The sequence below is a fragment of the Heterocephalus glaber genome, unplaced genomic scaffold, assembly GCF_053883595.1.
Source record: "Heterocephalus glaber isolate CG9 unplaced genomic scaffold, H.glaber_assembly_v1.0 deba00001545, whole genome shotgun sequence".
Taxonomy (NCBI): domain Eukaryota; kingdom Metazoa; phylum Chordata; class Mammalia; order Rodentia; family Bathyergidae; genus Heterocephalus; species Heterocephalus glaber.
The window spans coordinates 1,978,669-1,996,828 of record NW_028258338.1 but is presented as its reverse complement, the minus strand read 5'-3'; the positions used below and the strand labels follow the sequence as shown (position 1 = coordinate 1,996,828).

Sequence of the window (18,160 nt, the reverse complement as noted above, 5' to 3'; positions counted from 1 at the left end):
TGAAAATGAAAATATAATTTATTGAAATTTGTGGGATCATAGAAAATCCTAAACAATATTACAGAAAAGTCCAACCCAAACCAAAACACCTGGAACTAATAGGAGAATACAGTAAGGTCACAGAATATAAGGTCAATACACAAAAAGCATCAGACTTCAAAATTTTAAGAAAGCAAATATTTTCAATACCAACTTAGGTATAAATATAATAAAATATGTACAGGATCTGAGTGGAGAAAAACAAAACACTGATGAAAGAAATCAAAGAAGATGTAAATAAAAAGAGAACTATTTCCATGTTTGTGGTAAGACTTGATATTGTTAGGATATTAATTCTTCCAAACTTAATGCATAGATTCAACATCATTTCAGTCAAATTCCCAGCAAGCTGTATTGTGCCATATGCAAAATGATTCTAAAGTTTATATGTAAAGGCAAAAGACCTAACATAACCAAAATAATAGTGAAGAGAACAAAATTGGAGGATCTATACTACCTGATTTCAAGGCAACTATGGTAGTATAAAACTATGATACACAAGAGAGTGTGTGTTAAAGAAAGAATGCACATGGGCCAGGGATTTAGCTCAGTGGTTCCGGCGCCTGCCTCGCAAGCGCAAGGTCCCGAGTTCGATCCCCGGTACCAAAAAAAAAAAAAAGAAAAAAGAAAAGAAAAGAAAGAATGCACATACAGATCAATAGAACAGAATGGAATATATTTTTGAGACAGATCCAACAGAACTTGTTGGAAATATGGTTTGAGCAAAAGAAAGGAATCAAGGACCATCTGTATGAGATGGGAGGAAGATTAAAGCAGAGAACTTAAAAAATGTCTTTAAGGGCCGGGGATTTAGCTCAGTGGTTCCACCGCCTGCCTCGCAAGCATAAAGACCCGAGTTCGATCCCCGGTACCAAAAAAAAAAAAAAAAAAAAAAAAAGAGTTTTAATACAACTCTCACAATATATACTACTGAAATAAATTTTAATAATACAATCATAAAAAAAGTCTTTAAATTTTAATCAAAGATTATAAGATCTGTGATTCTTTGGCCTGCCCTATGCATTTCTTCCAACCTACTACAGCTTTTTTTGGGGTTTGTGTCTCCATACTTATTGACACCACACCTCCCACTCAGGCTCGCCACACCTCTTCATTCTTCTATGGAAGGGGTGTTGGGTATTCTGCAAGTGAGAGCCAATGGGCAGGGTGAAGGCTGCCTCAAAACTTGTTTTCTTGGTTTTGTTTTTTTTTAAAGATAGGGTCTCATATGTAGTCCAGGCTGGCCCCGAGCTCACAGTGATCCACCTGCCTCAGCTTCCTGAGTTCTGGGATTACAGGAGTGTTACGGTTTGGGTCTAGATGTCCCCTCAAAGCCTCATTGAGTCAGAGGTGGCTGAATCTAGAGTGTGTGATGCTAGGATTAAGGGCGTGTGATTACTAAGCCAGTACATTGACAGGTTTGGCACCATCCTAATCTTGGTAGTCTGGATAAGATAAAAAGGGCAGAAAGATGCTGTTAAGGTACTTTGTTGCGTTTTCTAACTTCTGCCCCTCTGCCATGTCACCCTGCCTTGGAGAAGCCGACTATCGACTGAAACCTCTATGAACTGTGAGCCAAATAAACCTTTCCACCTTTAACTTTGGATGTCGGGTATTTTGTCTCAGCAACAAGAAAAGTAACTAAGACAAGGAGCATGCTACCAAGCTCCGCTCTAAAGTTGGTTTTAAGAGGCTTCAAGCTTCATTTGTCAAAGATTCAATTACCCTATAATTAGTGTGTTAATAAAGCATAAGACAGAAGTTGAGGAAGGGAACGAGAATGAGTGAAAGAGAAAAGAAGATGAAGAGAGAGATCTGGGAGGGGAGGAAAAAGAAGCTAGAATAAGTGCTCTATTGGCAGAATGTGGACAAGGGAACAGGCAACAGTGGCACATAGCAGGCCCGGGGCAGAGTGCACCCAGCCCTGCTAGATTCAGCCCATGGCCTCAGCAAGATCGCCTTTTGATTTGCAGCTATAAGAGAGGAGAGAGGCTGTTAGACGAAGAAATAAGTCTATATAGTGACTACAGCTGGTCAGAGTGGGAGGGTGGATGAAGAAAAATGGATGGATTTAGAGAAATGGTTCCGAACTTTTTGTTGAGTCATGGACCTATCTGAGAATATGATGAAGGCTATGCCCTGCACCTCCTCCCTAGAAAATGTTAAAACACATAACAAATTTTCCCTACAATTCAGCATATCGTTTATGCTCTGAAACCTTCCAGGGTTCATAAAACCTTAGGTAGAATCTCTGAATTAGAGAATTATTAGGAGACTTTTAAAATGTCAGCACGATCAGATATTTTATGAGACAGTTAACAGAGTGAGTTAAAGAGGAAGCTTGCACTGGACACAGTGACACATACTTTTAATCCCAGCTACTCAGGTGGTTGAGGCAGGAGGATCGCAAGTGCAAGGCCTGCCCAAGCAACTTGGCAAGACCTGTCTTGAAATAAGGGATGAAAAAAAGGGCTTGGGACTTGGCTCAGCATTCCCTAGGTTCAATCTCCAGTAGCACAGGAAAAAAAAGAAAAGAGAGAGAGGGAGAGAGAGAGAGAGAGACAGAGAGACAGAGAGAGAGAGAGAGAGAGAGAGAGAGCCCTGGGTTTATGGCTGAGGGAGGGGGACAGGTGATGGAACCATTTACTGAGAAAGGAAATAGCCAAAGCGAAATTGATTTCTGGGAATTTTCAGAAAGAATTTGCTGAATTTTAAATCCCTATGGGATGTCTAAGGGGAGATCTTCAGGAGGCAGTTAGACACATGGATCTGAAGTTCAGGGAAAAAATGTAAGCTGGAGCTACAGAGTTGGAGCCATTAGCATGTAGATAACTATTATGGCTATTAAAATAGTCCACAGGAATGGATGAGATCACCCACCCAGCCTGTACAAAGTCAGAGACTGAATATACAAATGGAAAATGGCCAGACTATTTATAAAAATAGAACTCTGACCCACAACTTGCAGCAAAGTACCCAAGAAATCCACCCTTTATCTATAGTAAACAGTCCAGGAATCCAGCCTGCTTTAAGTGAGACTTGCTGGAAATCAGATTGCTACCTCTGGTGACAATTCAGAAAGCTAAACAATAATTCTGTAACCATCAGCCCAAAATGACCAGGTGCTGTCTAACTGACAGCTTCCCAGTCTTGTCTCTGCTCTAGATTAGGACTAACCAGAGAAAGACAAATATGTAACCCTAACCAGTCACATAAGATGTCCTGCTTCTAGTTAGCTGTCTGCAGCTTCTCCAGGCCAATAGCCTCCAAACAGCATACATCTGATGAAGCTGTCCCTTTTCCACTATAAAGCTTTCCCACTCCTCTGCCTGCCTTTGAGTCTCTGCCAAAATACAAGTAACAGTGGCTGATTCCCATGCAATAGAAAGCTGTAAGTAAATAGCCTTCGTTGTTTTTTTTTTCATTTGGTTGACCTTTATTTCCACAAGAATGATTACAGAAAAGAGCTTGAACATAGCATTATCAAACAATTTAAGAGCAGAGGAAGAAGGGCTCAGAAAAATGACTGAGAAATAGGGACCAATGGGTAAAGAGTAAACCCAGGAGACTGTGTGTCAAGGGCAAATCATGTTCCAAATGGAGGGAGTGGTCTAGAGTGCCAAATATTACACAAAACAAAGTTCGAAAATCATCTACCAGATTTAGCAACAAAGATCTGGTAATCTTGCAGAGAACAGTTTCCAATAACAGCATGTTGCAATAGATTAAGAAGGAAGGAGCAGAAGGCAAAATTCAATGGGTAAAGAGGGAGCCAAGGAGAAAAGATTTATTGTTATTGTTATTGTTGTTGTTGCTGTTGCTGTTGCTTATTGTTTTGTTGTCTTTTTGAGACAGGGTCTCGCTATGTAGTTCAGGCTGGGCTTGAACTCACTATGTAGCCCAGGCTGGCCTCGAATGCACAGTGATCCTCCTGCCTCAGCCTTCTGAGTGCTGGGATTACAGGTATGTGCCTCCATGCCCGGCTTATTATGGTTTTTTGAGACAGGGTCTTGCTATGTAGTTCAGGCTGGCCACAAACTCACAGCGAAACTCCTGCCTCAGCCTCCCACGTGCTGAGATCATAGGTGTGCACCCCCGTGCCCCACTAGAGGAGAAAAGATTTAAAAGTGAAGGAGAGATGAGGAAATGGAGACAGGAGTGCCAACAATGTTCTCAAACTGTTTGTGCATGATAGAAAGGAAAAAAATAGGGCAGAAGCTAGATAGTAATGAGGCAGAAGCAGTATTTTTGTTTTTGTTTTTTCAGTACTGGCAAGACTGAACAGTCTTATATATGCTAGGCAAGTGCTCTACCACTGAGCTATATAAACCTAGCCCAGACTGGCCTTGAACTTACAGACTTCTGGCCTAAACCTCCTGAGTAGCTGGGATCACAGGTGTAGGCCACCATGCCTGGCCTCAATCCACTTTTAGAACCTTTCCATCTCCCCCAAAGGTCACTCATGCTCATCTTCGGTCGCTCTATCCCCACTGTCACCCCCAGACAGCCATTAATCTATATTCTGTCTCTAGAGATTTTTATTTTGTGGAAAATTCATATAAATGGATTATATGTTAGGTTTTTAGTACCTGGATTCTTTCTCTGAGCAAAATATTTTGGAGGTTCATATATGCTGTAGCATGTATCAGATTCCATTCCTTTTTATTTCCAAATAATTTAGATATACCATATTTTATTTATGTATTCACTGATTGCCAAACATTTGGGTTGCTTCCATGTTTTGGCTATTATAAATATTTCTTTATTTTTTGATTTTGGGTACCGGGGATCTAACACGTGCCCTTGCACTTGCGGGGCAGGCAGCACCACTGAGCTAAATCCCCGGCCCTGGATATTATAAATAAAACTACTACAAACATCTGAATACAAGATTTGTACATATATATGTTTTCATTTCTCTTTGGGTAGATATTTAGGAGTGGCATTGTTGGATCACAGGGTAAATTTATGTTTAATTTTTAAAATAAAGGTAACTTTTTAAATTGTGATAAAATTCCCCCAAAATTAAAGAGTGCAATTCAGTGGCATTTAGTACACATATAATGTGAAGTGAGCATCTCTATCTAGTTCCAAAACACTTTCATCAACCCAAAAGAAAACCTCATACCTATTAAGCAGCCACTCCTCATTTTTCCTTATACCCTGCCTTCAACAGCCACTAATCTGCTTTCTGTCTATATGCATTTACCTTTTCTGGCTATTTCAAATAAGTCCAATCATGCAATCTATGACCTGTTATGTCTGGCTTTTTCACTTCATTTAGTATTATGTTTTCAAAGTTCATCCACATTCTACCATGTACTAGTAGTTATTCCTTTTTTTTTTTTTTTGGTACCAGGAATCAGACTCAGGAACTTGCACTTGCCAGGCAGGCACAGCACCACTGAGCTACATCCCCAGCCCAGTTATTCCTTTTTATGACTGAGTAATATTCCACTGCATGCATATACCACATCTTGTTTTTCCATTGATCAGTTGATGGACATTTGAGTTTTTCCCAATTTTTGGTTATTGTAACTAGCACTGCTATTTGTTTACAGGTATTTGTTTGAGTACTTGTCTCTAATTCTTTTGAGTATATGCCTAAGAGTGGCATTGCTGGGTCATATAGCTATTCTATATTTACATTTTTAAGGAAAATGTAAAATTGTTTTTTATTTTAATTTTTATTAGTACATGTTTGCAGTACATAATGTTTACATTCATCATGGGGAGTTGTTATATGTACATAACACATCTTAATTCTTTTTATGTTCCATTCTCCTCCTCCCCTCATCCCTCCATCTCTTGGTCCCTTTCCCATTTACAAAAGATCTATCTCTCTACTTCCTGTTATGTTTTATTTTGCTCTTGAATTTATTTATATTTTGAGTTTCCATATAAGCGGAATCATGTGATATTTACACTTGTGTGTTTGATTTACTTTACTTAACATTATGGTCTCAAGGTGCATCCATTTTCTTGCAAATGACTCAAGTATATTCTTTCATGGTACAGTAGTACTCCATCATGTATAAATACCACATTGACTTTGTCTATTTTTTTGTTGATAGACATATAGGCCACTTCCAAGATTTAGTTATTATGAGTTGTGCTATTATAAACATGAGTGTATCACTGTAATATGATGTCTTTAACTCTTTTGGGAAGATACCTAGAAGTGGAAGAGCTGGGTCAAATGGAATCTCTCGTTTTGGGTTTTTGAGGAATCTTCATACTGATTTTCATAGTGGTTGTACTAGTTTACATTCCCACCAAAAATGTAGAAGGGTTCCTTTCACCAGCATTTGTTATTATTTGATTTCTTGATGATAGCCATTCTTTTTGAAGTAAGATGGTCTTAAGTGAAATAAATAGGACACACATGTGTAATACCGAATGGTTTCTCTGGTATGAAAAATTAAAAGTGTAAATAAGGATCAAAATGTATAATTGATGTTGTGTAATAGGAAGAAAAGGTCTAAAGGAGTAGGGGAAGTGGGAGGGGTAGGGGAAAGGAAAGAAGGGGAAAGAGAAAACATGAGAGAAGGAAAAAAATGGAAACAAAGTTTTTGTAAATAGGGAAGGGTGGAGGGGGTGAAGTCGGGGCAGGGGAATGGGAAAAAAAAATAAGAACCAAAATACATCATGTAAAGCTACAAGATCCCAATGATGAATGTAACTGTACTGTATACCTAAAATGTACCAATAAACTAAATGGGAAAAAAAATAAAGTAAGATGGAATCTCAGTATTGTTTTACTTTGCATTTCTCTAATGGCCAGAGATGTTCAACATTTGTTCATGTATTTATTGGCCATTTGTACTTCTTCTGAGAAATGTTTGTTCATTACAGTTGCCCATTTTTCTATTGGCCTTTTATTTTGGGGCTTGTTGTGGCTTGTGTTTAGATGTCCTCCCAGGGTCTCATGCTTTTTCAAAGGTGGCTGAATGTAGAGTATGTGATTGACGCATGGTGGGGCTAAGCCCTAAGGACACTAGGATTAAGGGCATGAGTGCTGCCCACCTAAGTAGCCTGAAAAAAATAAAAGGGACAGAAAGACATTGTTGAGTCCCCTTGTTGCTTTTGCTACCCTGTGGGCGCCATGAACTATTTCTCTGCGACACTCTTCCGCCATGTGCCACCCTGCTTTGGAGCCAGCCTATTATGGACTAAAACCTCTACAAACTGTGAGCTAAATAAACCCTTTCCTTTTTAAACTTTCAGTGTCAGGTATTTTGTCTCAGCAACGAGAGAAAAGTAACTAACACAGGGCTGTAATCTTTTTGAGTTCTTTATATATTCTAGATATTAGTCCTCTGTCTCAGAAAGATCAGGCCAAAATATGTTCTCATTCTGTAGCTTATCTCTTCACTCTGTTGGTTGTTTCCTTTGCTGTGCTGAAGCATTTTCATTTGATATGATCCCATTTGTTGATTCTTGATATTTTTTTCTTGTGCCACTGGGGCTCTGTTCAGAAAGTCCTTGCCTATGCCTATGTTTTCAAGAGTTTTACCTATTTTGCCTTCCAGCAGATTGTTTCTGTTTTATTATTTAGATCTTTGATTCATTTTTATTTTAGTTTAGTACACGGTGAGAGACACAGGTGTAGCTTCAATCTTCCACATGTGTATAGCCAGTTTTGCCAGCACCATTTGTTAAACAGGCTATCCTGCTTCCAGCATCTGTGTTTAACCCCTTTGTCAAAGATCATGTGTCTGAATGTACCTGGGGTTGTTTTTGCATCTTCCATTCTGTTCCATTGATACACATGTCTGCTTTTGTGCCAGTCCCATGGTGCTTTTATCACTGTAGTTTTGTGTAGTAATATGATTTGAAGCCTGGGATTATGATGCCTCCTGCTTTGCTCCTGTTGTCCAGGATTGCTTTCACTATTCTGGGTCTCTTCTGGTTCCATATGAATATTAGGATTATTTTTGCTAGGTCTGTGAGGAATGCTGCTGACATTTAATTGGGATTGCATTCAATCTGGATATCATTCTGGAAGTATGGCCATTTTCACAATATTGGTTCTGCCTATCCAGGAATTGAGGACATCTTTCCATTTTCTGATGTCCTTTTTCAAAGTACTGTAGTTTTCATTGTAGAGGTCTTTCACTTCCTTGGTTAGGTTAAAGTGTTTAACTTTTCTTTTTCTTTCTTTCTTTCTCTTCATCCCTTTGTTTTTTTGGTACCGGGGATCGAACTCTGGACCTCGCGCTTGCAAGGCAGGAGCTGGAACCACTGAGCTAAATCCCCGGCCCTTTCTTTCTTTTTCTTTTTCTTTTTTCTTTCTTTCTTTTTTTTTTTTTGTGGTACCAGGGATTGAACTCAAGATCTTGCACTTGCAAGGCAGGTGCGTTGCCACTGAGCTAAATCCCCAGCCCTAACTTTTCTTGATGCTACTGTGACTGGTACTGTTTTCTTAATTTCTTTCTCAGTGAGTTCATTATTGGTGTACAGGAATGCTACTGATTTTTGCATGTTGATTTGTAACCTGATACACTACTGAATTTGGTTAATAATTCTAGGAGTCTTTTCGTGGAAATTTTTAGGTCTTCTATAGAGGATCATGTCATCTGCAAATAATGATAATTTGACTTCTTCCTTTCCTATACATATCCCTTTTATTTCTTTCTCTTTCCTGATTGCTCTGGCTAATGTTTCAAGTACTATATTGAACAGGAGTGGTGATAATGGATATCCTTGTCTTGTTCCTGATTTCACAGCTATAAACTTCCCTCAGAGGACTACTTTCATCGTGTCCCATAAGTTGTCATGTGTTGTACTGGCATTGTCTTTGGATTCTAGGAACTGTCTAATTTCTTCCTTGATTTCTTCTGTGACCCATGATTATTTGAGAGTATACTGTTTCATTTCTATGTGTTTGAATAATTTCTGTGGTTTCTTTTGCCTGATTTCTCATTTCATTGCCCTAGGTCTGATAATATGCATGTTATAGATAATTTGGGTTCTTCTGCATTTACATGACTAGTTTTTCATGCTCTACAGGCTAGTATGTGATCTGTTTTGGAGAAAAGCCCATGTGCTGCTGAGAAGAATGTGTATTCTGTTGTTGGATGGAACACTGTCGATATTAAGTCTGTTGGTTTGAAGGTTTGGTTCAGCTCTGATATTTCTTTGTTGATTTTTGCCTAGTTGACATGTCTATTTGTGACTGTGGGGTATTGGAGCCCCTCACTGTAATTATGCTGATCTTTATCTTTTATGTCCAGTAGTGTTTGTTTTATGAAGTTGAGTCACCAGCGTTCTGTGCATTTGTTAATAATTGTTATTTCTTTCTGTTCAGTTGTCCCCTTAACCAATATGTAGGGCCTTCTTCGTCTCTTTTTTTTTTTTTTTGCTTAAATTCTTTTATTGGTACATTTTAGGTATACAATTCACTTACATTTATCATTGGGTGCTTGTACCTGTACATGATGTATCTTGGTTCTTATTTTTTCCCCATTACCTGTGCGCTCTTCACCCCCTCCACCCTTCCCTATTTACATAGACTTTGTTTCCATTTTTCCTTTTCTCATAATTTTTCCTTTCCCTTCTGTCCTTTCCCCTACCCCTCCCACTTCCCCTACCCTTTTGGACCTTTTCTTCCTATTTCAAGTTATGAATTATTCATTTTAATCTTTATTTACACTTTCAGTTTCTCACACTAAAGAAACTATTCAGTATTTACACATGTGTGTCCTATTTGTTTTACTTCTGATTAGTTTTGGCTTGAAGTCCACTTTGTCTGGAAATAGGATAGCTACTCCAGCTTGTTTTCTGGTTCTCATTGTATGGAATAGTGTTTTCCATCCTTTGATTTGCAGTATATGAATTTCTTTTTGGGTTAAATGTGTTTTCTGTGATATCATTATTTAACCTACCACACCACATAAACTATTTAATAAAATAAAATAATAAAACAAAATAAGTGGAAAATATTATTTTTCTTCATAGTAACTGGGTTTTGAGTTGCATGAGGAATGCTTTGTCTGCTCTAGACTATAAAAATATATATTCATACTTTCTCTAAAACTAAGGTACAATTCACATGCAATGAAATACTCAGATTTTTTGTTTTGTTTTATTTTCTTCTTTCAGCTGACCTTAAACTCACTATGTAGTCCAGGGTTGCTTCAAACTCACAGCAATCTTCCTGCCTCAGCCTCCCAAGTGCTGGGATTACAGGTGTGTATCACCATGCCTGGAAATATTCACATCTTAGGTGAAAAGTTCAATCAGTTTTAACAAAAGTACAAACCTGTGTTACACACATCTCTATCAAGATATAGATTATTTCCATAATTCTAATTACCCTTCAACATCAACCTTCTCCTAAAGTGCCATTGTTCTGACTTCTATCAGTTTATAATTTTAAACAGCTCTACCTACTCTTGAACAATATAAAAATGTAATCATACAGTATGTCCTCTTTTTGGTCTTGGTTCCTTTGCTCAGCATAATGACTGTGAAATTCATCCCAATTGTTGCTTGTATCGAGTCCTTTTCTTTTCATTGGTAAGTATTCCTCAGTGCATAGCTGTACCATAATTTCTTTATCTATTCACCTACTGATGGACATTTGGATTTTCATTTTTTTGGTGGTTATAAATAAAATATGGGACTAAGATGTGTTACGCACATGTACCAACTCCCCATGATGAATGTAATCATTATGTACTGCAAACAGGTACTAAACATGAATAATGTATGGGTGGTTTTTGAATATTTATATTTTCAAAACACCTGGAATTTATTTTGATGTAATAAATGAGATAGAGATGCAACTTTATTTTTTCTAAATCACAAGTCAATTATCCTAATACCATTTATTGCACAATCCATCTTTCCATGAATAAATTAAAATGTCATTTGCAATATACTAAATTTTCCATGGATCTAATTTTTTCTGAACATTCTACTGTATTCCATCAATCTAGTTGTCAGTTTTGAGCCAGTACCACTGTGTTTTAGTTAATATAGCCTCATAATGTCTTTTAATAAGTAGTAATACTGGTTGTTAGTCATTACTCATTTTTAGAATTCTACTGGTTATTTCTGGATGCTTATTCTTTTAAAGGGATACAATTAATTAGAAATGTAATGTCATCTAAAATTGAGTTGCATTAAATGTATAAATTAATTTGTAGAGTATTAACATTTTTTATAAATATTGAGGCTGGCCATCGAGAAACCAGGTATGTCTCTCTGTTCACTCAAATATTTTATAACCTATAGGGGAGCTTCTTAACTATACAGTGACGTTTCCAGAGAGTGTAATGGAAAGGTTTTGGAGACAGTGAGGCAATTCAGGGTTGGCTCAAGGGAGGGAAAATGCAGTTATGGGAAATATAGAAGAGAAAAGATGATTAGAGGAACTTATATATAAGATGGTTACTGTATTAGTTACCTATTACTGAGTAACAAATGACCACAAATTTGGTGGCTGACAACCATAATTTTTTATGGTCATAGTCAGAAATCTAAGCATAGTTTGGCTGGGTGCTCTTCTTCATGGTCTCTCACAAGGCTGCAATCAAGATGTCATCTAGGGCCGGGGCCTCATCAAAAGGCTTGACAAAGGCAGGGTCCACTTCCAAGGTCATCTCATAACTGGCAGATTTTGATTCCTCAAAGACTGTTGGGCTGAAAGCCTCAGTTTCCTGCTTGATAATACCCTTCAGTTCCTTGACACATGGATTTTTCCAACAATTACTTGTTGCCAACACGGGGGCTGAGGTGTAGCTCAGTGGTAGAGCACTTGCCTGGCATGTGCAAGGCACTGGGTTCCATCCCCAGCACCACATACATGCGCATGGATGCAACCTACAAGGGAAAGAATCATGGTCTAGCAAGATGGAAGTTGTAATCTTATGTAGCCTAACCATAAAGCAAAATTCCATCGCCTTTGCCACATTTTATCAATTAGAAACAAGTCCCTGGGTCAGCCCCTACTTGAGAGGCAATTATACGAAAGTGTGAATACCAAAAGTCAAAATCACTGGGAGTCTTCCTACAGTCTACCTGCTAAGGTGCCAAGCAATATAAGTTACAGTAAGTTTTGTATCAAAATTTGCTAAAGTAATGTCCTAGAAATCCCTTGGCATATGGGGAAAAGAAAGGCCACAGGTCTTCGTTTATAACCTAGAACGATTGTATTTCCAAAAGAAATATGGTCTCTGGCAGGAAACTCCTGGCTCATAAGGCCAGGTAAATGGTAATTACTTCCATTTGTGTAGCACTTCAGGGTTCACAGATCTGCTTTTAGAATAACTGTTTAATGTGATTCTCTTAATGATTCTGTGAGGTAGTCAGGCAATGAAAGTACAGTTCAAAGAGGTTAGCTGACCACTCCAACTCTTATAGTCAGTGAGTGGCAGAACTGGGATGAGATCCTCCATCTTCAAAATCCTACCCTCCCCCCCCCCACTTTTTTTGAGACTGTGTCTCGCTACGTAGTTTAGGCTGACCTTGAAGTCACTATGTAGCCCAGGGTGGTCTCTAACTTGTGGTGATCTTTCTCCCAAGTGCTAGGATTACAAGCGTGGGCCACCATGCCTGGCGCTCTCTCTCTCTCTCTCTCTCTCTCTCTCTCTCTCTCTCTCTCTCTCTGGGATCTTATCCTTGCTCAGTTATTACTAGCCAGTTAGTCACTCTCACTCCATCTTGTAGAATTACTGCAGGGATCAGGTCAATGGGAACAGAAAAAAATGTTTGTAAAGCTCTCAGCACACTGTCTAGGACACAGTAAGTTCTCAACAAAAAGAAGTTACAAGCTGTTATCTTTCCCACTGTTCTAGCCCAACCTCCCTGCCAATCAGCTCCAATTCTCTCCTTACCCTTAGTCTATGTGGTAACACATCCCAAGGTACAACTTGCTTTCAGAAGACATCAGTACCCAGTAACTTTTACATGAAGACATTGTCCATCTCCTAACACTTCCAACAAAGAGCATTTGATTGTCAGTAATATGGCTTCAGCTTTTTTCCCATTTTCTTTTGATTTTTTGGTTTTTTTTCTTTGGTACTGGGGATTGAACTCCAGTCCTTGCGCTTGCGAAGCAGCCAGCGAATCTTCAGCTTTTTTCCAAAGACAAAAAGCAACTCTTAAAATATAACAATAACACTTAATGCTTGTGTTAGTTACTTTTCTCTGGTAGCTGAGATAAAATACCTGACACCCAAAGTTAAAGGGGAAAGGTTTTATTTAGCTTGCAGTTTACAGAGGTTTCAGTCCATAATCATCTGGCTCCAAGGCAGAGTGGCACATGGAAGAGGAGTGTAGCAGTGGAGAAATAGTTCATGAGGGCCACAAGATAACAAAAGCAACAAAGAGAGCTTAACAGAATCTTTCTGCCTCTTTTATTATCAAACTATTTAGACTATTTAGCCTGGATAGCACTCACGCTCTTAATCCTAGTGCCCTTGGGCCTAGCCCCACCATGAATCAAACACACACTGGACTCAACCACTTCTGAAAAAGCATGAAGCTTTGGGGGATACCCAAACACAAGCTATAACAGTGCCCAAATCTTGGATTCTAAGTGTCTACTAAAAATAACCAGAGCTCCTTGGAAAAAAAATGGCTGATTCCAGTGCTGGAGCAGGGAAAATACAAGAGTTCTGGAGCATCTTATGGATCTTATGGTGCCAGAAAACAAAAGATTGTTCAAAGAAATATAGAGTCACAAAGGTCAAAAAGACAGAAGAGCCAGCTTGGAGGGATTATGGTGACATTTGGGTGTCAACTTGATTGCACTGAGAGATACCTAAAAAATTGGTAAATCATTATTGTTGGATATGTGTTTGAAGATTAGCATGAGGCTGAGCAAACTGAGTGGGAAAGACCCACCCTGAGTGTGACCAGGCACCATCCAAACAGGTGAGGGCCCAGATGGAACAGAAAGGAAGAAGGAGGAAACCCTCCATTGGTGTCTCTCTCCAGCAAAAATTCCTTATGAAGTGGGTACATTTTCTGATGCTGCTACTCCTGGACATCAGATTCCAAGTTCTTTGGACTCCAGGCCTTTGGTTTTTGGAACTTGTACCAGCAGCTCTCTGGTCAGCAACTAGGGGGTTGCATCATTGGCTTCTCTTGTTTTGAGGCTTCTGGCTCTTCAGCTTGTAGCCAGCCACTGTGGAACTTTTCAGTTTTGGTAATCATGTGAACCAATCTAATAAACCCCTCTATATTATTAGAACTGTGAAGAACCTTAATATAGAGGGCCTCCTGCCTAGTCACATATAAGACATTTGAATATCAAAGAATGATATGAATGTGTTCTAACCCACTGAGTAAAATAAAAAACCATGAACCCATGAAAATATAAATAAATAAATGCAGGAGAAAGGAAAGCTCTCCTTTATACTAGAAAGACAGCTAATAAATATCAAAATAATGATGGAATTTGAAAATCACCATTTGGCAACTCCAGCCATAATAATTGTTTCAGGTGAGAATCATCAGTGACTGTAAAAATTAGTGGGCTCATGTTTGAGCAACAATATACACTTACTTATACAGAACTACAATGCATCTTTCCACAAGATACTTATTATTTACAATAATTTCACATTGGAGAAGCCTGGAGGACACTACCTTAACCAAGTGATCAAAGTTAGCATCACCATTCATGGGGCAAATAGACATCATATGCCTCCTGATATGCACTGAAAAGGACACAGCATTACTTCTGTGAGATTCTTTCCAAAATGCATAAAACAAATCATGAGGAAACACCAGGAAAACTCAAATCAAAAACAAAAAATCTAAAAACAACTAGCCTGTCCTCTTCAAAAATATCAGGGTCGGGTTGGGGATTTAGCTCAGTAGTTCCGCTGCCTGCCTCGCAAGTGAAAGGACCTGAGTTCGATCCCCGGTACCAAAAATATATATATATATATATATATATCAGGGTCATGAAACACAAAGAAAGACTGAGGAATTCTTCCATAATGAAGAGACATAGCAAGCAAATGTACATTACTCAGAAAATTATTTTGCTATAAGGATATTGTTGAGGAAATTGTTAAGTTTTGAGTAAGGTCTATAAATTACAAATATAATATTGTATTAATGTGAATTTCCTGATTTTTTGATAATTGCTCTATGTTTATGTAAGGCTTTTTTTTTTTTGAGACTGGGTCTCACTATGTAGTCCAGACTGGCCTTGAACTCACTACATAGCCTAGGCTGACCTCGAATTCATGGCCTCCTGAGTGCTGAGATTACAGGTGTGTGCCACCACACCCAGCCATAAGACAACTTCTTTTAGTAAATTCACATTGAAGTATTTAGGAATAAAGAGGCATTATGTCTGCAACTGAATATCAGTTGAGACAGACGAAGAAATAGAATAGAAATATGATAAAATGTTAACATTTGAGGGATCTAGTTAAAAAGTATATAGCAAAAAACAAAGTATATAGCAATTCTTTGTACTATGCCTGAAACTTTTCTGTAAGTCTGAAATTGTCAAAATAAAAATTCTAATGAGGGCCGGGGATTTAGCTCACTGGCATTGCACCTGCCTCGCAAGTGCAAGATCCTGAGTTTGATCCCAGGTACTGGGAGGAAAAATTCTAAAGAAAAATCCTAACTGAAAGAACATATCAAGTTAAGGATGCAATTCAGTGATAGAGGACTTGCCTAGCATGTACAAGGGTCTGGGTTCAATCTTCAGTACCCCCCCAAAAAAAAGGAAGGAAGGAAGGAAGGAAAGAAGGGAAAAAACATTTACAAAAACACTATATCTATCATATTTACTTGTAAGAAACTGGAAGCTTCTTCACCAAAATCCAGAAAAAGGCAAACATGTCTGTTCTCATCATTCCTAGTCAACATCATACTGGAAGTCGTAGCTAATGCAGTAAGACAAGAAAAAGAAATAAAAGGTATACAGATTGGGATGGAAGAAATAAAACTGTCTCTGCAGATGACACATTGTCTATGTTAAAAATTCTGAAGAATCAAAAATACTTCCTATGTCTAATAAATAATTATGACAAAGTTGTTTAATACACAAAAGCCAACTGCCTTCTTAAACAGAGCAAAAAACAATTGGATTTTGAAGTAAAAAACACAATATCATCCACATTAGCACCAAAAAAGAAATACTAATATATGTACTCATTACCCAAAATGAATTTAATTATTATTCATCACAAACATATACTAATAAAAAAGATCTGATCAGACACCTCACCAAAGAAGTACAGATAGCACAGAAGCGTATGAAAAAATGGGCCACATCACGTGTCATTAGGAAATTGCAAATTTTTTTTTTTTTGGTACCAGGGATCGAACTCAGGTCCTTGCGCTTGCGCAGCAGGCGGTGAAACCACTGAGCTAAATCCCCGGCCCAAGGAAATTGCAAATTAAAACAATGAAATATCAGCAAATATCTGTTATAATAACTAAATTCTAAAACACTAACAGCACCAAATGCTAATGAGGATGTGAAACAACAGGATTTATCATTCATTGCTAATGGAAATGCAAAATGGTACAAGCATTTTGGAATACAACTTGATAGTTTCTTACAAAAATAAACATTCTCTTACCACATGACCCAGCAATGGTGCTTCTTGATATTTATCCAAATGAGTTAAAAGCTTATGCTCACACAAAAACTTGCATGTGAATATTTGCAGTAGCTTTTTTCATAATTGCCCAAACTTTGAAACAACCATGATGTTCTCCACTAGGTGAGTGAATAAACACACACTATGGGGGCCAGGGATTTAGCTCAGTGGTGCCAATGCCTGCCTTGCAAGCGCAAGGTCCCAAGTTCAATCCCTGGTACCTAAATAAATAAATAAATACAGTCTGGTACATCTACACAATGGAATATTATTCAGCAATTAAAAATGAATGATCAAGCCATGAAAAGGCATGGAAGAACCTTAAATGCATATATTAAGTGAAGAAAGCCAATCTAAAAAGGCTACATACTAATACGGTTCCAACTATATGACATTCTGGAAAAGACAAAAATATGGAGACAGTAAAAAGATCAGTGATTACCTGGGGTTTGGAGGAGAAAGGGATACATAGGTGTGTACAGAGGATTTCTTAGGGCAGTTAAACTACTTTGATATTGTGATGATAGATAAGTCATTATATGTTTGTCAAAACTCACAGAATGAGCATGGTGGTCCACACCTGTAGTCCCAGATACTCAGGAGCAGGAGATCAGTTGAAACCATATTGGCTAACACATCAAGACCTTGTCTCAAAAAAACAAAACAAAAAAAGGAGAGGGTAGGGAGGAGAAGGGGACAGAAAAAGATTAAGATATGTTATGTACGGGTACCAACTCCATGATTAATGTAATCATTATGTACTTCAAACATGTACTAATAAAAATAAAAATTAAAAAAACCAAAAAACCTCATAAAATGTATAACACCAAGAGTAAACCTTAATTACTATGGACTTTAGCTAATAACAATGTATTAATATTGGCATATCAATTATAACAAGTGTACCACACTAATATAAGATATTGATAATAGAGGAAACTAAAGTAACGTAAAGGATATATGACAACTCTGTATTTTCTACATGGATTTTTGTGCAAATCCAAAACTGGTCAAAAATAAATTTTACATGTTTTTTTGTTTTGTTTTTGGTACCGGGGATCAAACTCGGGACCTTGCGCTTGCGAGGCAGGTGGTGGAACCACTGAGCTAAATCCCTAGCCCAGTTTACATGTATTTTTTAAAAGGAACTGCTATATGTTACAACATGGATGTGCCTTGAAAACATTTATGCTAGCTGGGTGTGGTGGCACATACCTATAATCCCAGAACTCTGAGAAGCTGAGGCAGGAGAATAGTAAGTTCAAGCCTAGCCTGGACAACTCAGTGACTTAGTGAGAGCCTGTCTCCAAAAGAAAAAGGAAAGGAAAGGAAGGCTGGGGATATAGCTCAGTGCAAAGACCCTGGATTTAACCCCTAGAGAGAGAGAGCTAGAGAGAGAGAGAGAGAGAGAGGAAAAATTATGTTTCACAAAGGTCACATTTTGTGATTCCATTTATATGAAATGCTTTGTTTTTTGGTACTGGGGATTGAACTCAGGTCCTTGCGCTTGCGGGGCAGGCAGCAGAACCACTGAG

At 38.1% G+C, this 18,160-nt stretch overlaps 1 protein-coding gene across 1 annotated transcript in view; it reads right to left on the bottom strand.

Annotated features, from left to right (window-relative positions):
• The window catches only part of Iqsec2 (IQ motif and Sec7 domain ArfGEF 2), a 123,718-nt gene that overhangs the window by 102,249 nt on the left and 3,309 nt on the right, over positions 1–18,160 (bottom strand). The window contains exon 2 of the mRNA XM_087189649.1: positions 17,183–17,269. Coding sequence (XP_087045775.1) covers positions 17,183–17,193 — 11 coding nt within the window. The 5' untranslated portion in view covers positions 17,194–17,269. The remainder of the gene's footprint in view (positions 1–17,182; positions 17,270–18,160) is intronic.